This window comes from Psittacula echo (assembly GCF_963264785.1).
Source record: "Psittacula echo genome assembly, chromosome: 7".
Taxonomy (NCBI): Eukaryota; Metazoa; Chordata; class Aves; order Psittaciformes; family Psittacidae; genus Psittacula; species Psittacula echo.
The window spans coordinates 49,861,300-49,878,777 of record NC_137740.1 but is presented as its reverse complement, the minus strand read 5'-3'; the positions used below and the strand labels follow the sequence as shown (position 1 = coordinate 49,878,777).

The 17,478-nt window shown below is 50.2% G+C and overlaps 3 protein-coding genes across 4 annotated transcripts; 2 read left to right on the top strand and 1 right to left on the bottom strand.

The window, feature by feature from the left end:
* Positions 1-4,421: 4,421 nt before the first annotated feature.
* Positions 4,422-5,660, top strand: SLC35G2 (solute carrier family 35 member G2; the record flags this gene model as incomplete). Its single annotated transcript, XM_080623486.1, has 1 exon — positions 4,422-5,660. The coding sequence occupies exon 1, from the start codon at positions 4,425-4,427 to the stop codon at positions 5,658-5,660; it is 1,236 nt and encodes a 411-aa protein (XP_080479612.1). The 5' UTR covers positions 4,422-4,424.
* Positions 5,661-7,225: 1,565 nt separating this feature from the next.
* SCLY (selenocysteine lyase) lies at positions 7,226-11,478 on the bottom strand. Of its 2 annotated transcripts, none has more exons than XM_080623442.1 (12): positions 11,417-11,478; positions 11,215-11,327; positions 11,026-11,126; positions 10,744-10,900; positions 10,288-10,415; positions 10,015-10,179; positions 9,781-9,887; positions 9,473-9,509; positions 9,042-9,125; positions 8,792-8,894; positions 8,534-8,609; positions 7,226-7,887 (listed from the first exon to the last, which is right to left on the bottom strand). In XM_080623442.1, exons 1-12 carry the CDS (start codon positions 11,446-11,448, stop codon positions 7,728-7,730), a joined length of 1,263 nt encoding a protein of 420 aa, XP_080479568.1. In that variant the 5' UTR covers positions 11,449-11,478; the 3' UTR covers positions 7,226-7,727. The 2 variants fall into 2 exon arrangements, with proteins under 2 accessions (XP_080479568.1, XP_080479569.1); XM_080623443.1 differs by having other exon boundaries at positions 10,015-10,137.
* A 209-nt stretch (positions 11,479-11,687) lies between these two features.
* LOC308223893 (uncharacterized protein) lies at positions 11,688-16,538 on the top strand. The gene is made up of 2 exons (XM_080623396.1): positions 11,688-11,938; positions 12,972-16,538. Exon 2 carries the CDS (start codon positions 13,005-13,007, stop codon positions 13,851-13,853), a length of 849 nt encoding a protein of 282 aa, XP_080479522.1. The 5' UTR covers positions 11,688-11,938; positions 12,972-13,004; the 3' UTR covers positions 13,854-16,538.
* The last annotated feature ends 940 nt before the right edge of the window (positions 16,539-17,478 follow it).

Here is a 17,478-nt window from a genome sequence, read left to right as displayed (position 1 = left end):
CGCCTATGGGAAAATGGGGCTCCCGCTTTGGCAGTCAGTGATTTCCATGAGCTGGTAATTTGAATGGGTTTCCTAGGTTGTAGTTGTATTTGGGAATGCTTGCTTTATTAACTAACATGAGTATTTGCATAGTACTTAACCTTCAGCCTTGTATTAAACTCAATTCAAAGACAAATTATGTTTTTGATAGAAAATGAAAAATTTTTATTTCCAGATATGAAGAAAAATAAAGACTTCATGTGATCTCCACAAAGGGCACTAGCAGAAAGAGAAGTAGCAAATCTTCTGCGTAGGCTCTGCTGGTTTCTGTTGATTGTAAACTTGTGCCTGGGACAAATAGAATGGATTTGAGATATGCATTAACCTTGGTCTCCATTGAAATTCTCACTGGTTAAGAAAAGCAAGGTCACCAAAGAGCACAAATAAATGTACTATGCAAGAGTTGGTTTAACATTGATTATTATCTCAGTATTTAATAGAGAAAATTAAATTTTGCTCTAAGCACTCCTGTTATATTTTTTGTTCTTTTCTCATCTCCTGCCTTTCTCATTTCCCCTGCGTTTGCCCTTCAGCCTTCCAGCCCTTCCAACTGTTAGAATTCCTAGTGCTGGAAAGGAATACAGGAAATACTGTGTCTGTACAGTACAGTCTGGACAGCCATTTTGAGCTGCGTGCTCATGATCTATTGTTTTCCTCCAGAGAGATCTCTGAATACATTACACAGGCCCAGTGCTAAATTTGCAACTGCATTTTGTCTCTCTTCTATACCATTTTCTATAATTGTTGGAAGAAAATATAATCTAAACTTTGGAAGCAAAAAAAAAAAAATAATCACTACTGTATGCTAATGGTAAAAAATGAGGGGTTTTGTTTTTGTGAGCCAGTAGTTGCAGTGTGTACTCAGGTGTTCCTTGGTCAAATGATTGCATTTACACAGGCTAGATCCACTATCAGTTTAATATTAATGCCTGTTGTGCACACTTCATCTTCTTTTCCTCCCACTTAATTTTATTTCTGATCCAAATATTGTGCTTTAAATCAAGATCTTATTTTTAAGATGTGAGGCCAGCAAGGCAGAATTGTGAATTTATAGCACAATGAAAAAGCTCAGTGAGAAAAGCTGTGTTCGTGAAAATCACTGCCTTCCTGGACTCATTCAGTGCATTTTGCATTTGCACATTAAGAGAATCTGAAATTAACAATTTATTGTCACATAAAGTGCAAGTAGCAGGTGAGACTGGGGTAGATTTTCTGCTAATGTTTGAACTGCTTGCTAGTGCAGCAGTTTACCCAGCTCCTACGCTCTTTGTTTACTCTCTTTGGCATTTCAGCTGTTTCTTCTCAAGTTTCTTGCAGTATTTAAACTGCAGTGTTTAATGGGCGCTCTGGAGTACTCCTCCACTGTTCAGCAGCACACTGGGTATGCTTTGGTTTTTTTCAGATGAGCTCTGCTGAAAACGCGTTGGCAGCAGAAACATGAACAGCAGGACTAGCACAAGGCCTCCTGCAACACAAGGACCTCTCTTGTCCTCAGACCCTCAGTGGGGTGTCTCGGAGCTGGGAGCAAGCTTAGTCAGCCAAAGGCAAGAGTAAGGTGGTGCCTTGGGATCCCTGGCTTGCTTGCACAGGTCTAAACTGGCGTTGACTGCCTTCTTGCCTGCCCCTCTCCCTGTTCAAAGTCCCTACCAGGGATTTGCTCTGCCTGCAAGAAGTAGGCTACACCTTAGCTTGGATGTAGCACTGGGTTCAATAAACACTCAGTCCCTCAGAGGGAAAAGAATGTCCCATTCTTATGTAAATTATTTTTGCCAGGAGACAGGCAGTGCTTGACTGTTACAGAGGGAGAAAATCCACATCCACAGGTGGTGGAGAAAATCCATATCCACAGTTGGTGGAGAAAATGCAAAGGCTGAACCTGGCCACAATATTTTTTAAAGTATTTCTGTGCTGAGCTGCTGCACCCACTTTTACATTGCCTTTTGAATTGGGGTCTCCCCAACAAACAGCTGTTGTGCTGTTCAGCCCAATTCTCTACTTTGCTATGGTCTTGCACCTTCAGGACCCACCTGCTCTGCTGCTTCCATAGTCCCTGTGGAAAAGGGCTGCAGAGAGGTCCATACCCATTGCCTGCTGATATCACAGAGGCCAAACTGCTGCTGCCTGCAGGGCTGGGCTGAGCTTATGGGAATGGATGGCTGGAGGAGGAGGATGGGTCTTTCTGGGGGTCCTCTGCTCCACAGTGCCAGTGGGGCAGGCATGGGATGGTGCATTTGCTTGTTGTTAAGCTGTAGGAACCTTACACTTACAAAACCATCACTTGTTCTTCGGATTAGTTCCATCAATAACTGAGAGATGGCTGTGGAATGGTTTTGGCAAGGCAACACTGATTGCTTTTCCTCCATCTAAAGTTCTTGGGGTTTTGTGGTGGGGTGTTTTCCATAATGATGCACCAGGGTTGCCAGTTCCCAAGAAGCATGGCTTCAAAGGCATGCTAGTGCTTCTCAAATTTGCAACTTCGAAAAACAAGCAGAATGTTTCATGCCTCCTTTAGGTATTACTTTTGTGTTGAGATGATTGTAACCTTTCCTATTTGATATCTGAGAGCGTCTGTTGTTTCTGTTTAGACACCCAGACAAAGATGTAGATGACTAAGAGGTGTTTTCCCCTCCTGGCTTGGGATTAAATTTCTCAGTCACAGGTAAGGTCTTTGTGTATTTATTTGCTGGGGCAAATAGAAGGCAGGGAAGGTTGCATTTCTCCTGCTGGCACTTCGTTTGGAAGGGCTCTTTGTGCAGATGGTGGAGGGTGCTGGGAAACCAAAGTGATCTCAATGACATCCCTGTGCCTGAATTAAACTGACCTGCTGCTGTCACACAGGGCGTTGGGACAGTGATGGCATGCTCAGTGAATTGCTGGAGGGAATTAAGGCTGCAGGTCTGCTCTGTGTGGGCAGGCTGCCTGTGCCTGCGACAGCAAAGACTTAAGTGGTGTTTGTGCTGGTGAAGTGATGGCATTGCTCCCTTGCTTGTTTTGAGAGGCTGTTGCTACAGCAGCATGCGTGTTGCTGCCTGTGCCAAGGTGGTGTGCACAAACGACAGGCACTGCTTGTGTAGAATTAAATGGACCTCCAATAAGAGACAGATTTTGTGGCTGTGTTTTTTAAATGTTTGCCACACGGTCCTGGTTCTGGCTGGGATAGAGTTAATTTTCTTCTAGTAGCTGGTGCAGTGCTGTGTTTTGGCTTTAGCCTGAGAACAGTGATGATAACACACCAGTGTTTTAGTTGTTGCTAAGTAGCACTTGCCCTGATCAAGGACTTTTTCAGTCTCATGCTCTGCCAGTGAGGAGGGGCACAAGAAACTGGAAGGGAGCAGACAGGACACCTGACCCAAACTAGCCAAAGGGGTATTCCATACCACAGGACCTCATGCCCAGTATATAAACGATGGGGGGGGGGGATGTTATCTGGAAGGGACAGATCACTGCTTAGGTCAGGCTGGGTATCGGTCAGTGGGTGGTGAGCAATTGTATTGTGCATCACTTGTGGTGTGCTTTTGGGTTGTGTTCCCTCCCCCCTTGGTTTTATATTCTCTCCCTTTGTTATTTCCTGTATCATTAATAGTAGTTTTATATTGTACTTTAGTTACTGGACTGTTCTTGTCTCAACCTGTGGGGTTTACATTCTTTCGATTCTCCTCCACATCCTCCCCTGGGGGGGCAAGGGGAAGTGAGTGAATAGCTGTGTCACGCTGAGTTGCTGGCAGGGTTTAAACCAGAACACACAGGAAGGTCGGGCTGGCAGTTTGGATTAGCACTTCTAAATTTTCCCCCTTTAAGAAAATAAATCAGATTTGAAGAACAAATCTGTTGCAAAATCTATCACTGGAAATGAAAGGATGTGAAAAGAGAAAGGAACTTTTAACACTGTCAAAGAAGCACTGTTCAAAACTGTGTTATTTATTCATACAGTAGCTATGCTGACTTGCTCAGGGATACTCCCTATTTCCCTGTGTGCCTTCTGTCAGTTTAGGAACAAGGCGATCATCTCCTGCTGCCAAATTTCTTCCATAGCCTTTGTAACATTAGCAAGCAATTAACAATAAGTATAATTCATAATTACAGGGTATATACTGTCCAGAAAGCTTTGCAAGGGAACCTTCTCATTAGAATAAGTATATACTAGAATGCATTATATGTAGTATACATAATGAGAATATACGTGATTTAAAGTAATGACTAAAGTGAAGTGCCATGGTTGACTTTGGAAAAGCAAAACCAAGACTAATCTACTAGTACTGACTTGGCTGATAAAAACAGCTTGTAAACACTAATGACATTTGCATACTAATGAATCCCTTGGTATTCATTACATAAAAATAACAGTGCATCTCCTTTTCTTAAGGCCAGGAAGTTTCTCTAAGGAAATGGATTCGTCTTCCCAAAAATACCCAGTCAAAAAGCGAGTGAAAATTCATCCCAACACAGTAACAGTGAAATATACTTCTCATTATCCCCAGCCAGGAGAAGAGGGATATGAGGATGTTAATGAAGATACTGGAGTATTTATGGAGGATAATCCTAAGAAAAGACTGTTGAATGATGAGAAAAAGAGAGAAAGGACTTTTTTCGGTACAATAGACACCAAACTTCAGCCAGCACAACTGCCAAAACCCAATGAGATGGGGCAGTCCCAGCATTTTCCTGAAGGAAATATACTGCAGTCGAGGAAAACGTGGGTAGTCCTTTTTGGGTCTGCTGTGGCTCACGGATGCGTGGCTCTAATTACAAGATTAATTTCTGATCGTTCCAAAGTGCCATCCCTAGAGCTAATTTTCATCCGATCAGTCTTACAAGTGCTGTCCATTACTGTTGTGCGTTACTACCATGAGCCTCCCTTTGGCCCAAAAGGCTACAGACTCCGGCTCTTCTTCTATGGGGTCTGCAATGTTATCTCTATTACCTGTGCTTATACCTCCTTCTCTATAGTTCCCCCCAGCAATGGGACCATTATGTGGAGGGCTACCACTACAGTGTTCAGTGCCATTTTAGCTTTTTTACTCATAGATGAAGGAATGGCATACATAGACCTTGTTACTGTATTTGGCAGCGTGTTTGGCGTTTGTCTGGTCATGATACCCAATATTGTTAAGGAGGAAAACTCTTTGCTAAGCACCTGGAAGGAAGCTTTTGGCTATACCATGACTGTTATGGCAGGCTTGACCACTGCTCTCTCTATGATAGTCTATAGGTCAATCAAAGATAACATCAGCATGTGGACAGCACTATTCACCTTTAGTTGGACGGGAACGGTGTGGGGAGCATCCACCATGTTCTTACTTCAAGAGCCAATCGTCCCACTGGATGGAGAAACATGGAGCTATCTCCTTGCCATCTGCCTGTGCTCCACAGCAGCCTTCCTAGGGGTCTACTATGCCCTGAGCAAGTTCCACCCTGCTTTGGTCAGCACCGTACAGCACCTGGAGATAGTCATTGCCATGGTCCTGCAACTTGTCGTCTTGCGGATCTTCCCAGGTGCTTATGATCTTATCGGGGGAGCTGTTATTCTGGTTAGTGTCTTCTTCCTTGCGTGTTACAAACTGTCCTGGAAGAATTTAGGAAGGCAAGATTATCAGGAGATTGTGGATTCTTCCATTAAATGAGCTGTGGTTTTGTGCTCTGAATCTGGCTATGTGACCACATGGGAGTTAGTTATTTCAACTTTAGTGTTCTAGGGTCATGTCTCTGTCTAGAGTGGCCAGGTCCTCTCTCTACTGTTAAAATTCATAGCTGGTGTAGCAATGTTGGTGTTTCCAGACTTCCATGGCAGATGAATTTGTTCTAGCACATACCACCACTGGCATTCTGGCATGTGAGGAAAGACTCTTTGTCCCCAGCACGCAAGGTGCATGAGCAGGGGGTGCCGGCCAAGCCTTGGGCAGGCTCCTCCTCACCTTGCCTGGATAAGGCAATACAGAGACAGAGGGATTCACTAGTGACTCATTCCTGTGCAATGTGGTAGTAGGAAAATGAATAGTAAAGCCATTGAAATGGTCAACCAGAGTACTCGTCTCCTCTGTAACACTACTGCTTTGGCTGTAATGCTCAAAGTGATGCTGATATTTCTGTGGTTAAAACCTGCATTTCCTATGTGTATAAAGAATCAATCAGTAAAGCTTTTTGTGCTTTGTGGTTAAATTTCTATCTGAGTCAATGCAGGAAGCCCAGATCTCCTGTAGGGTTGAAAAGCCCCAAAAACTGGATCTCCAGTTGTGCCATGGCTGTGAAAGAAAGGTCCCCAAGAGCTCTAAGGTCTATGGTAGATCAAAGATCCACATCTGAAGAAAGAATATTGCTCTGCTATGGAACCACTTTTTCTAAAAGAGGTTTTGACAATTATGCAGGGAAAAAATTGAAAGAGAAGAAGAGAAGGCATTTGAGATTGAGGTGTGAATAGTAGTGGTAACAGGGGCAGTTAGAAATTAGATTTAGAAAAAGCCCCAGGGTTTCATGGTTGCAAATAGTATTCCTGGCTGTGCTAATGTATGGCTAGTGAAGACCAGTGTTGAAAAGCCTGTGTCTGTGGGCTCCAGGACAAGCAGGAACCTGTCTGTTGAAGCAAACTGTGCCTCTATTCTGGGACATGTGCATTTTCTGAGGGGAAAGGTACCACTCTGATGACCCCAACCAGTCCAGCTTCCCCCATGGAAAATACATTTTACTTTGTAAAAAGCCACAGCAACAGCAAACACTTTTATTCCCGTAAATATCCAGGGAGACCAGATTCGCCAGCATCAGCCCATCAGCAGCACTCCTAATCTGTGCAATGTGGAGGACACTTATGTCCTCTGTCAGTGATGAGGGCAATCTCCTGGGTCACACACTTCCTCAGAGATGGTGCTGGCAGTTACAGCTGCCCCAACATGTCTCCTTCAGGATCACATGGAGCTGGTGACAGGAGTTCTGCCTCCTGTAGGAAGGACAGGAGGGAAGGGAACAGGTAACACAATGCAGTGCTGGGAAAGCCACGCCAAACACTTTCCCAGCCAAAAAACCCTCTCGGCAGCGAGGGCCCTGGCAGTTCCCAGCCTGGAATCTTGCTGTTCTATAAACTCCTCATTTCCCTCTGAGGCAGATGGCCTTTCCTCCCCTGAGGGATAAGACAGCAGGAAAGCTTCCTTTGTGGAAAGCAACCAGGGCAAAAGGCTCCATCTCCTATGGCTTCCACACTTGTAATGCCTTGGATGCAGTTGAGCTTTGGGACTCCATTGTGCCAACATGCATGCAGGCAGCTGGCTATGTGCTGGCAAGTGAGAAGCATTTGATAGTGAAACTCCCCAAATGCTGGCACCATGCAGTGTGACAGTCCTAACCAAGCTCTTGCTGAGCTGCCCCAGCACAGCTCCCTGCTGCCTCCACTCTCTGCTCAAGCTGTACATGCTGCAGAGCCGTGCCAGCCTTGCTGTGACCCCTGTGAGTGCAAGCTAAGCAGCCCTATAAGAGCACATGGCTGCCAAAACGAATAATCCCACTTCTTCCTCCTGCCACCTCCCCTGTGTCTGATCCACAGTCACAAGCTGCAGGCTGGGTCAGTTCAACTTAGGGACCAAGTACAAAACTAATCCTGCTAAACCCTGAGCCCAAACTGATACAGGCAGCCAGAAGTCAATCAGACACAACTGCATCCCAAGAACCTGCCTGATGGCCAGAGAGCAAGCAATTCCCAAGCTTTACTGGGCTTGGTCCTGATCCACCTGCGCCACAGCCTGTATGAGGTCCTGCACAACCAGGTCCACGTCGGCCCGGGTGGTGTCCCGCCCCACACTTAGCCGCAAGGCGTTCTGTGCAACATCGTAGGAGATCCCACACCTGAGCAGAATCAAGGATGGCCTGAAACACAGACATGGGGGAGATCAGGTTTAACCTGAAGGCAAAGGAAGCACACGTCATCACCAGAAAGCTTCATGAAGCCCTAAGAAGGAGCACATCTCTAGGCAAATCTGTCTCCTGCACAGGGGCCTGCTCCCTTTCCAAAGGCATATGCTCCTACTGGGCTGGTTGCCCTATGGAGGATTTAGCTCTTCCCCTTCAAGGAAAGACCTCTCCCATGCCTGCATGGGTTAGGAGTTCTGCCATGTCTAGAGGGCATTACTGTAGACCAGTCCAGTCGCCTGCTGTGCCCACACACCCACAAAGGAAGCCAATTTGGGTTTCAGCAGGTGAGCCAGGCACACACAGGCATAAGGGAGGGCCTTTTCTGGCAGTACCAGCTTCTTAAGAGTACTTCCAAGCTCAGCTGCACCACCAAAGCCAGGAGGTGCAAAGTCCTTCCAAGCAGCAGTCAAGTGTTCCATCTGTGCCTCCTGAAATAACTTCCTTCAGTGCCCTTCAGCACCTCTGGAAAGCTTTGCACCCTCTTTGTTCCAGGTGACCATGCCCCCAGCAAACCAAAGTCCCTTTCCCTGTTCTGTTTCCCTCCCTCCCACCCACACTCCTCTAGGAAGACACCCTCAGCCCGGCCAAGCCAGCTGCTTACCTGTCCCCCTTCTCAGAGTGGCAGGCAGCCCCAACACTGGCGAGAAGCATCTTACAGCAGGACAGCACCTTTCGCCCTGCAGCACACACAAGCACAAGTCTCCTATCACCCAGACTCTCTCCGAGGGCCACTGCCTGCTTCATCTCTCTGCCAAAGCCCTGGCTGAGCACTCGCTGGTCTCTAGACACAGGGTGCTGTGCAGGGCAGGTGCTTGGCTCTATGGGCACCATCATGGGGCAGTGGTGGGATAAGAGCTACCTTGAAGGCCTGGGCCCAGGATGGAGAAGTTAGAGGTGTTGCAAAGTCGCTTGGAGCCTGCAAAGTGGCTGTTGAGGTGGATCCTCTGCTTCCCAAAGGAGGCCTGGAGAAATCAAAGAGTTGTGAACCACTCTAGGTTTGTGAGCAGCTTTGTCCTGATGAAGGTCATACCCATGCTGGCTCCAGGCCCCACACTCTGCAGGCTGAGACCCCAGGAGGGGAGAGACAAACAGGAACAAAGTCTGCCTACCTCCAGCTTGGCCTCCAGGTAATCCCGAATATCCCGCATATGAGCCTCGTAGGTCTCCCAGTTCTTGCTTACCAACTCTGCAGCCTAAGGAGAGAAAACCCAGACAGCTTCTATTAGCAACCCCCTAACACCTCTATATGTGCACAGCCCCCTGGCATGCGAGTCCAGCCTGGGAACTGCCAGACTCGCTCCATCCCTCAACAGCCTCTTGGTGCCTTGCACCATGTGAGCTTCGTGACTGCCCACTGTCAGGGCTGCAAAGCCTGCAGCAAGTGCTCCAAAGCACCTCGTTTGGCACCAGAAAGCCCCATCCTCCCGCACCCCAGATTTGTCACTTATAGTGACCAGGGAGCACAGGTGGCCGTCTCCATGCTGGAAATGCCAGAGAGCACCCCCAGAGAACTGCTCACCCATGAACATCACTGACTCACCTTGCCAAGGCCGGCAATCATTGGGGTGTTTTCAGTGCTGGAAGCAAAGAGGGAGCAGTGAGTTATTTCTCTGGACAGAAACCCAACCTCAGGGCACAGCTGTTTCCCTCATTGCTGATAGGGAGTCCTGGACCCTTCTCTATGGTGGTTAGGAGGGCCCCCACATCAGGATTCCACAGTTCCCATGCACAGACCCATCTCTCTGTGCTGGGCTGGCAAGTGACACAGCTGCCAGCTCAGCTCAGACTAAGTAGCTATGCATGGTTTGGCATGGCCTAGCTCTCCAGGCCATCACCCAGCCACCTTACCCTGGCCGGAAACTCCTCTCCTGTCCCCCTCCGAAGAGCATGGGGTGTAGTGGGGTGGTGGTGCCAGGGCCACGCACATACAGCGCGCCAATCCGCGGGCCATAGAACTGTGGGGAGAAAAGAGCCACGGTGACAGTGAGGTACTAAGCTGTGGGGGGCTGCCAAAGTCTCCTTGGCACCCAACAGAGATGTCAGAGAGCAAAGAGTGGCTGGGGCACGTGAACAGAGCCATACCTTGTGTCCCACAATGGTGAGGTAGTCCACCCCCAGCTCCTGCACGTCCACGCGCCCCTTGCCAATCATCTGTGCTGCATCTGTGTGTACCAGGATCCGGGGCAGCCCCTCCGCCACTCTCCGCTGATTGAGGGCATGGACACGCTGGCTCAGCTCCATGACAGGCTGGTAGGAGGGAAAAGGGTCTGCATCCCAAGGACTGTGTTCCTCCTTACCAAGCACCTTCTTGTGAGGATTTCCCTACCCCATCCTACTTGCTGCCTACAGACTCACCATGATGACCCCAGTCTCGTTATTAGCCAACATGACGGAAACCAGGCAGGTGGTCGGCCGGATGGCAGCAAGGACATCATCCACCTCAGCCCGCCCGCTTCTTTGGGACACAGGCACAAAAGTGGCTTCTGCAAGCCAAGAAAAAAGCTCTGAGGTTTGCTGGAAAGCCTGACAATGGCTAGGGCTGCCTGCACCCCACTAAGTGGTGGGGCAGGAGAACTGTGCAGGCAGCTGGTACACAGGCAGAAAGCATGGTGGTTCTCAGGATGCCAAAAGGGTAATGCACCCAGCTTAAGGAAAGGGGGACACCATGTGGGAACTGGGTGCCCTTTGGGACGAGAAGGAGGAACATCACGGAGCAAGCATGTCCCTGTTCTCCACCAGCAGAGAAAAGCCCCCATTGTGGGGGACCAGATCTGCAGCCAGGTGCCCCCAGCCTGCCCCTCTGCCTCTCACCCGCCAAGCCCTCCTTCACCAGCTGCTCCAGTGGCAGTCGGACCGAGTCATGCTCCACGTTCGATGTGACAATGTGTGGTGTCCCCCAGCTGTCCCCCGGCGTGGCCTGGCTGTCGTGGAAGTGCCTGCAAGCGGTGTGGATCACCATGTTGTTTGCCTGAAGGCAGGAAGACAGAGAGGAAAACGAAATCCTATAGGGAACACAACACCCTTTGAGCCCGCCCTCCTCATCACCACTTGCGAGGAGGTGGCGGGCAGGGGAAGCATAGGGGTTGCTCCCACCTCCGTGCCCCCCGAGGTGAAGACGATGTCCTCTGGCCGGCCTCCCACCATCCTCGCCACGCTCTCCCGGGCACTGCCAATATGCTCCTTCGCCTTCGTCCCTGCAGGATGCGACGTGGCAGCTCTGCCATGAGCTCCCCTGGCCACCGGGCAGCAGACAACCAACACGGCAGCACCTCGGGTCCCTACCTGCGGGGTACGAGCTGCTGGGGTTGCCCCAGGCCTGGTTCATAGCATCCCGCACGGCTTGGACCACCTCGGGGGCCGGGGGGGTGGTGGCGTTGTAGTCCAGGTAGACCCTCCTGTGGGATGGACAGGCAAGAGGTGAGAGGGTGCCAGGGGACGGGCAGGAGGGACGAACACAGGGTCTCACCCCTCCGGCTCCTCGCACCGAGTCTCCGCCGGGTCCGTTCCGGCGCCCATCGCCGCCGCCGCCGCCACGGCACACACACAGGAGAGCGCAGCTGCTCTGCCCGCCCACCACCGCGGCACCACCAATCAGCTCCCTCCTTCCCGCTTCATGGCCACAGAGCTAACGAATCAGCTTCCCTCTTTCCTCCCTTCCCTGCGGCCATGACGGCCGTCCGCCAATCCACTCCCAGCTGCCTGCGAGCTGGGCCAATCAGCTCCCGCTGTCCTCGCGGCCGGCACTGAGCCCGCCCAGTGGCAGGGGGACTCCGGGCGCGCGGGGCTCCTATTGGCCTCCTGCAAGCTCTTTCCCACCCGCCAGGCCAATCGCGGGTGCGCTTCCGGCGCGCACCCTCGCGCCGCGGGAGGCGGGGGCGGATGTTCCGGGCGCGGGCGGGCGGGAGGCTCCGAGGCGCTGCCCCTCTCCAAGATGGCGGCGGCTCCCTCGGCCTGTTCCCCCCGCTCCTTCCTGCGCAGGCTCCGCAGACCCCCCTCCAAGATGGCGGTGAGCCCCGGGGAGGGGAGGGGCTGGGCCGGGCCGGGGGCAGGGCGCGCCAGGCTCCGCCGACCCCCGCCCGGGGCCCGCGGTCCGTAGGAGGCCTCAGGCGGATCGGGCGTGCAGCGCCCGGGGCTCTCCGGCACCGCGCCGTGACTCAGCGCTGCGGGGGGCCGCGGGGTGGGGAGCGGCCACGGCCCTGCTCCCCCATGGTGGTCCCGGGCGCGCTCCCGCTTTCCTGAGCTGCTGGCTGAAGGGGGCCGAGGCGGCGGGCGGGCTTGCGGCGGTCCCGGTGTCCTCGGCGGGCTTGGGCCTCGTGCCTCCCCGGGCCCCCTCGGCGGTGGCGGCGGCAGCCTGCGGAGGGGGCCGAGGTGCGGCCGAAGAACCGCGGGCTGTGGTGCCGCTGGCCCCGGGTCCCCTCGCCGGTTGCGCGGCCGGGAAAAGTGCCAGTCATGCTGCGGGGCAGGCCGGGCCTAGGCAGGGCCGCGGCGGGCGTCGATGAGTAATCCTCAGCCGCGGTCTCTGGGCTGCGGGCGGTGTCTCAGTCGAGGGCAGGGAGGGCACCGGGAGGGCGAGCCGCTGTTTAGAGGCCGCTCCCAGCGAGGGGACGCGGGGAAGCGAGCTCGCCTGTTGACTGCTTTAGGCAGCCTCATACCGGCGCAGGGGAAGCCGCGGAGAAGTGCGGCCGGTGTTCAGACTTGCCCGTCTTTGCATGCCGGCGCTGAAGTCCGGTGCCCTAAGCCGTCTTGATTGACTGTAATTGACAATACAGAGTCCAAAACCCCATTAAAAACTAATTAACATAAACAAACACACTGTATTAGGCTTTAAGAAGGCACAGAGGAGAGAGAGTCTCAATGTGCAAATGTTTAGATGGGCTGGGCTAACAGCAGCCATCCAACAGCAACTGAGTATACCATAAACTCACAGATCTTATTGGTCTGAGTGGTTTCTCATCTGTTTATTTATATTAATAGCAGGGAAGGAAAAAAAAACTTCATTTGACATGCTCCTTTTCTTTTCCCCTCCCCTCTTCTTCCAGATTGTGTCATAACTACAATATAAACGAGCAGTGATGGAATCACTGGATACCGAGGTGAGAGCACGGAAGACTCTGGGGACTGTTGAATATGTAGAGTCTTCAGGTTTCACCCAGGGAATACTGCCAACCAAGAAGGATGTGGTTCAGAACATGCTGTATTTACTGCAGCCCAAAAGAGCTGGCCAGGCCCAGCGGTCCAAAGAGGATGCAGCCCAGTTGCTTGCAGAGCACCTGCAGGAGCACTGGTTGGTTTGCAACTTGCACACCATCGCGACGCAAAACATAAAGAAACTTATCCTCAAAATGTACGAGGAGTTTACTCGATTGTATCAGACCAGGAAGCAGAGACAGAACCAGGCTTTTACTGAGAGAGCAGACAGATTCAACGAGAGTTCGGAGAAGCTCTTTGACGTGTTTTGCACAGACGCGCAGACAAGAAATAAACTGGAGGAGTGCAGTGGGATAAAAATGACTAGTATCGAGTGGAAATTCCTTGAAGATCAAAGAAGTGAGAGAAAAATGTACTATGAAGATTTCACAGACAAGCAAGAATTGAAGATGATGGACAGAAGACAAAAGATACAGTGTCTGGAGCACTTCAGAAAACTCGCCAGGGAGGAGAAGGAAGGAAACAAAGCAAAGGAAATGAAATACAAAAGTGATGAGCAATCAGATGAAGGCACAAGTGTGGATGAATCCTACCCGGCTGAGGAGGAGAACGGTGGGGCCCCAGCTTTTTCGCTGCGGGGTAGAAGGAAGCGCTTGTGCACCACAACTCCTGAAAACACTGCCATGCCACTGGAGTGCCAGCATATAAGAATGAGCATCAGGAGGGTTAGGCCTGGTTTCTACGAGACTGTGGAGAAGGTCAAAAACTGCTAGTGCATGCCACAGTCGTCAGGCAGAGCTGCTGGAGTATGAAGTGGCAATGCACACGTTAGGCAAGTTTGAAATCCCACCATCAATTGGAAGTGATTGTTGTAGATCCCCAAGCTAGAGCTCAGGAACATCCTGCTTCCAGGGAAAAGCACTGGGATGACAGCAACAGCAACAAGGACTAAAACACGTGAATTTGGAAGGATAAGTAGCCAGCAGCTTATGATGCGAAGGCTCAAACGTAGCAGATGATCTAAGGTTACGTAGCATATAAGCCTCTTCTTCCAAGGTCCTGTCTACACCAGTGGGTTTTTGGAAGTCTCTCACCATTTCTGGGCCAGTGGTGACCTAACAGTATGAAACAGGACTCGGATTTACTGCAGGGAAATAACTTGGACTTGTTGCTAACAGGAAGTGTGCGTGCTGAAAAGCCCTAACGCGTTCTGGTTTCAGTGGAAGTGAAAGGTGCTTGGCCCCTTTCAGCAGAAGGAAGGTGATTTTCAGCTTGTATCACCTAGTCCCGGAGAGGAACCCTGCAGTTTTGCGAAGGGATTGCTCTCTTGCTTGAGGAGGGGAGGAGAAGAGAGATCAGGAGACATTTGAGTGCTTTGGCTGTAAAAGCATTGGTGATTCTGAATGTTTTATTCTAGATTCTATTTTAATGACGTTTCCTTGATCAGGATAAACCTTACCATAATTGGATGAGTTATAACATGGAGTCCCTAATCTAGGATCTAAGGTGTGAATCCTAAATGAAGTGGTAATGCTTTATCTTGGGGGGGAATGGGGGGCTAAATATAGGGAGAAGGATGCAAATTGCTTTATTTAGTTTGAAGATGAATAGAATTTTATAAATTGTTATCCTGCCTCATAGAGTATAGGAAAGAAAAAGCCTTTCCCAGGTGTGGGTAGCTGTGGTATTTACAGCAAAAGGCACCTGAGCCTGGGCTTGCTTTTCCACCCCTGAGGTCTGTGCAGACCAGCAGGGGGAAATGGTAGTTTTCCACCCAGAGTTTGTTTGAACAAAGTATAACCCTCTTGTCCACCTACACCCTGAGCAGTGACGTGTCTGTGATCTCGGATGCCCCCAGTACGAGGGTATCTGCTGTTTTTAGTTAGAGTTGCTGTACTGGTTTTTAAAGATGAGAGACTTGAACTTTCAGTGAAACCAAGTGCTGGAGATCTCTCTGGTGAGATTCCCAAGCCTTGCCAGGGTACACTGAGATCTGAAAACCCCAAGTCTCTGTTTGCCCACAGAAGTTCTCTGGTAAGAAGAGTGCAAACTTGCCTGGTTTTCAAATTTACCTTTCAGTGTGAATGCTGGTTTCCCCACTCCAGTATCTCAGCTTTTCCCCATTTCTTTTCCTCTCCGTCCTGCACATCATTTTATTGACATTAACCCGTGCTGTTTCATTCTTTGGCTTTTGCTCCCTTTAACAATAAATGCATGTACAAATAATTTTGACAGTTCCTTTACTTTTGATGAATCAGTTCTTGGACTGCTTTGAAGTCCTATGCCAAAGGAGGAATGAAACACAAATCAGTTGCTGGTCCGGTTGGGACACAGCAGAGCGAGCAAGCACAAGAGGCGGCAGCAGCCCTGGCCTCGCTGCTCAGGCTGGCTCCGGAGTACCTCTGATCCATCCCTCCGCCCAAGGACGGATCCGTCCGGCTCTGAGCCATGCATCGGCTTCCCAGTGACCTTGCTCATTAGTCATTGCCGGGATCTTTATTCCGTATGTCTGAGAAGTTCTTCACGGTAAGTTGCTCCAAAATATGTAGTGAACTCAGTGTATTCTGCATCACCCGTAGTGTGTCGTTACAGGTTTAATAGCACGCACCCACGTTTTGCAGCACCCTTCAGCCTCTGCTGCTTGAGTGTTTGCAGCCCTCCCTCTCCTCCTCTCTCTGACGTGCTTCACTGACTTCCCCGTGCAGCTTATGTCACATTTGAACTATTTGCCTTCCAGCCCTGAGGTGCTGGACTTGAGCCTCTCACTGGGCTTTTACACCAGCAGCTCTGTTTCAGCAGGGAATATAGCCAAGCTCGGACCTCGCCGAAGTAGATGTTTTTTAACGTAACTGCTGTAAACCCCCCTTTGTATTACAAGTATAGCTGACAGTATAAATGCTTGTGTGTAAAGCAAATCCACCAGGGTTGACTCAAATATGGAACACAGCTGTGTAGTGTTTTATGATTTTTCAGGGATTCAGGGAATTTAAGGTTGTCGAATCTGACTTCCTGTTTGCCACAGGGAATTACATTTCATCCAGAAGCCCCAAGCTCAGCCTGCTAGTTTCAGCTGAACTGACATGTGACAGAAAGTTGAGCTGAAAACGTCAAAAGTCTGCAGTCTTCCTCAGTTATTAGTGATGTGTCACCTTTGCTGTTTTAAAGAAGTCCAACCATCCTCTAGGCTGTGATTCTTTCCATGAGATCCTGTACAGGCTGAGCAGTGTTCATTGCATTTAAATTGTTTTTATTTTAAACTGGGTTTGACTGTGGATAGAGCCAAAGCCTGGCTCTGTTTCTGCTGCAACAGGGGAGGGAAATTTCTAAATGATGTATTCTGATTACTTCTTCTTTGGGACCATGGTGCCTTTTTAATCAGGACAGTAAATCTTGTCCCAGGATTCTGTACTTTTGTACGTTGACTTTCCTTTTTTGGTGTGTCCCAAATAAATTAATATAACATACCTCTGGGCTTTTGTTTCTTCTTTCTAAAGGGGGAGAAAAGAGGAAACTGAAGCTAAAATAAACCACCTCTACTCCAGCTCTCCCTCCCAGGCTCTTGCAGGAGCTGCAGCTGGACCCACTCTCAGCCGGACTGCATGGGGCAGCAAGAGGGGAGCTGCTGGAAATGGGAGTCTAGGATTTGAGCCCTACCTAGAGCCCTTTTGTACCAACAGTGCTGGAGCCTGGAGCAGCCAAAGGTAAGGGCAAAGGGATGAAACCTCAGAGCATGGTGGCAGCATTTCACTCAGTGTGCTTGAGGCATGGAGAGATCGGTATCTGAGACAAGGATTGCGAGGGGACCTGCCTTCCTGGTGTGATCCCAGGGGAGGGTTCCCCAGTTCTGCCTGTTCTCTCCTGTCTGGTTCAGGGACCTGTTGTATGAGATGAGCACCAGGCAACTGGTGTCCAACAGACCAAAAGTTTGCACTGTGAGACCTTGACCTGGAAAGGAAATGGGAAAGACAGACATGCTGGAAAGGGCCCGTTTGCTTCAACAGCTTTTCATAGGAGGAGAGAATCTGTGTGCATTGCAGGGCTACATTTGTTTTTGCTGGGCACTGAGTTGCTGATTTAGGTGGGTGTGGAGAAATACCTTCAGCCTTCGCAGATTTCAGCTCAGATTGAGCTGACCTAGCTTGAACCTTTTCCTCCGATTCTGCAAGGGGAGCAGCAGAAAAGCTGAAACCATGGCCAGGCTCCTCTGTGCCCCAACCTTGGGCCCTCGCAGCCAGGCAGGGCTCATGCCAGCCCTAGGGAGGGCTTTACACCCCTCTGCAAGTAAAAGCTGACTTTTCATGGCCCTTACAAGTACCTTCCAGCTGCCAAGGTCTGCTCTAAGCAAGGACATACAGAAATACCCACCTGAATACAGGATGTACATGCCTCTTAATGTGG

Bases quoted from the DNA above. Each gene is read 5' to 3' on its own strand.
- SCLY (XM_080623442.1), bottom strand. From the start codon at position 11,448: ATGGGCGCCGGAACGGACCCGGCGGAGACTCG. The intron at 10,180-10,287 runs GTGAGTCTGTAG...CCCTCCTACCAG, and splicing joins ACGAGACTGGGGTCATCATG to CCTGTCATGGAGCTGAGCCA. The intron at 7,888-8,533 runs GTAAGCAGCTGG...TCTGTGTTTCAG, and splicing joins CACTCTGAGAAGGGGGACAG to GCCATCCTTGATTCTGCTCA.
- LOC308223893 (XM_080623396.1), top strand. From the start codon at position 13,005: ATGGAATCACTGGATACCGAGGTGAGAGCACGGAAGACTCTGGGGACT.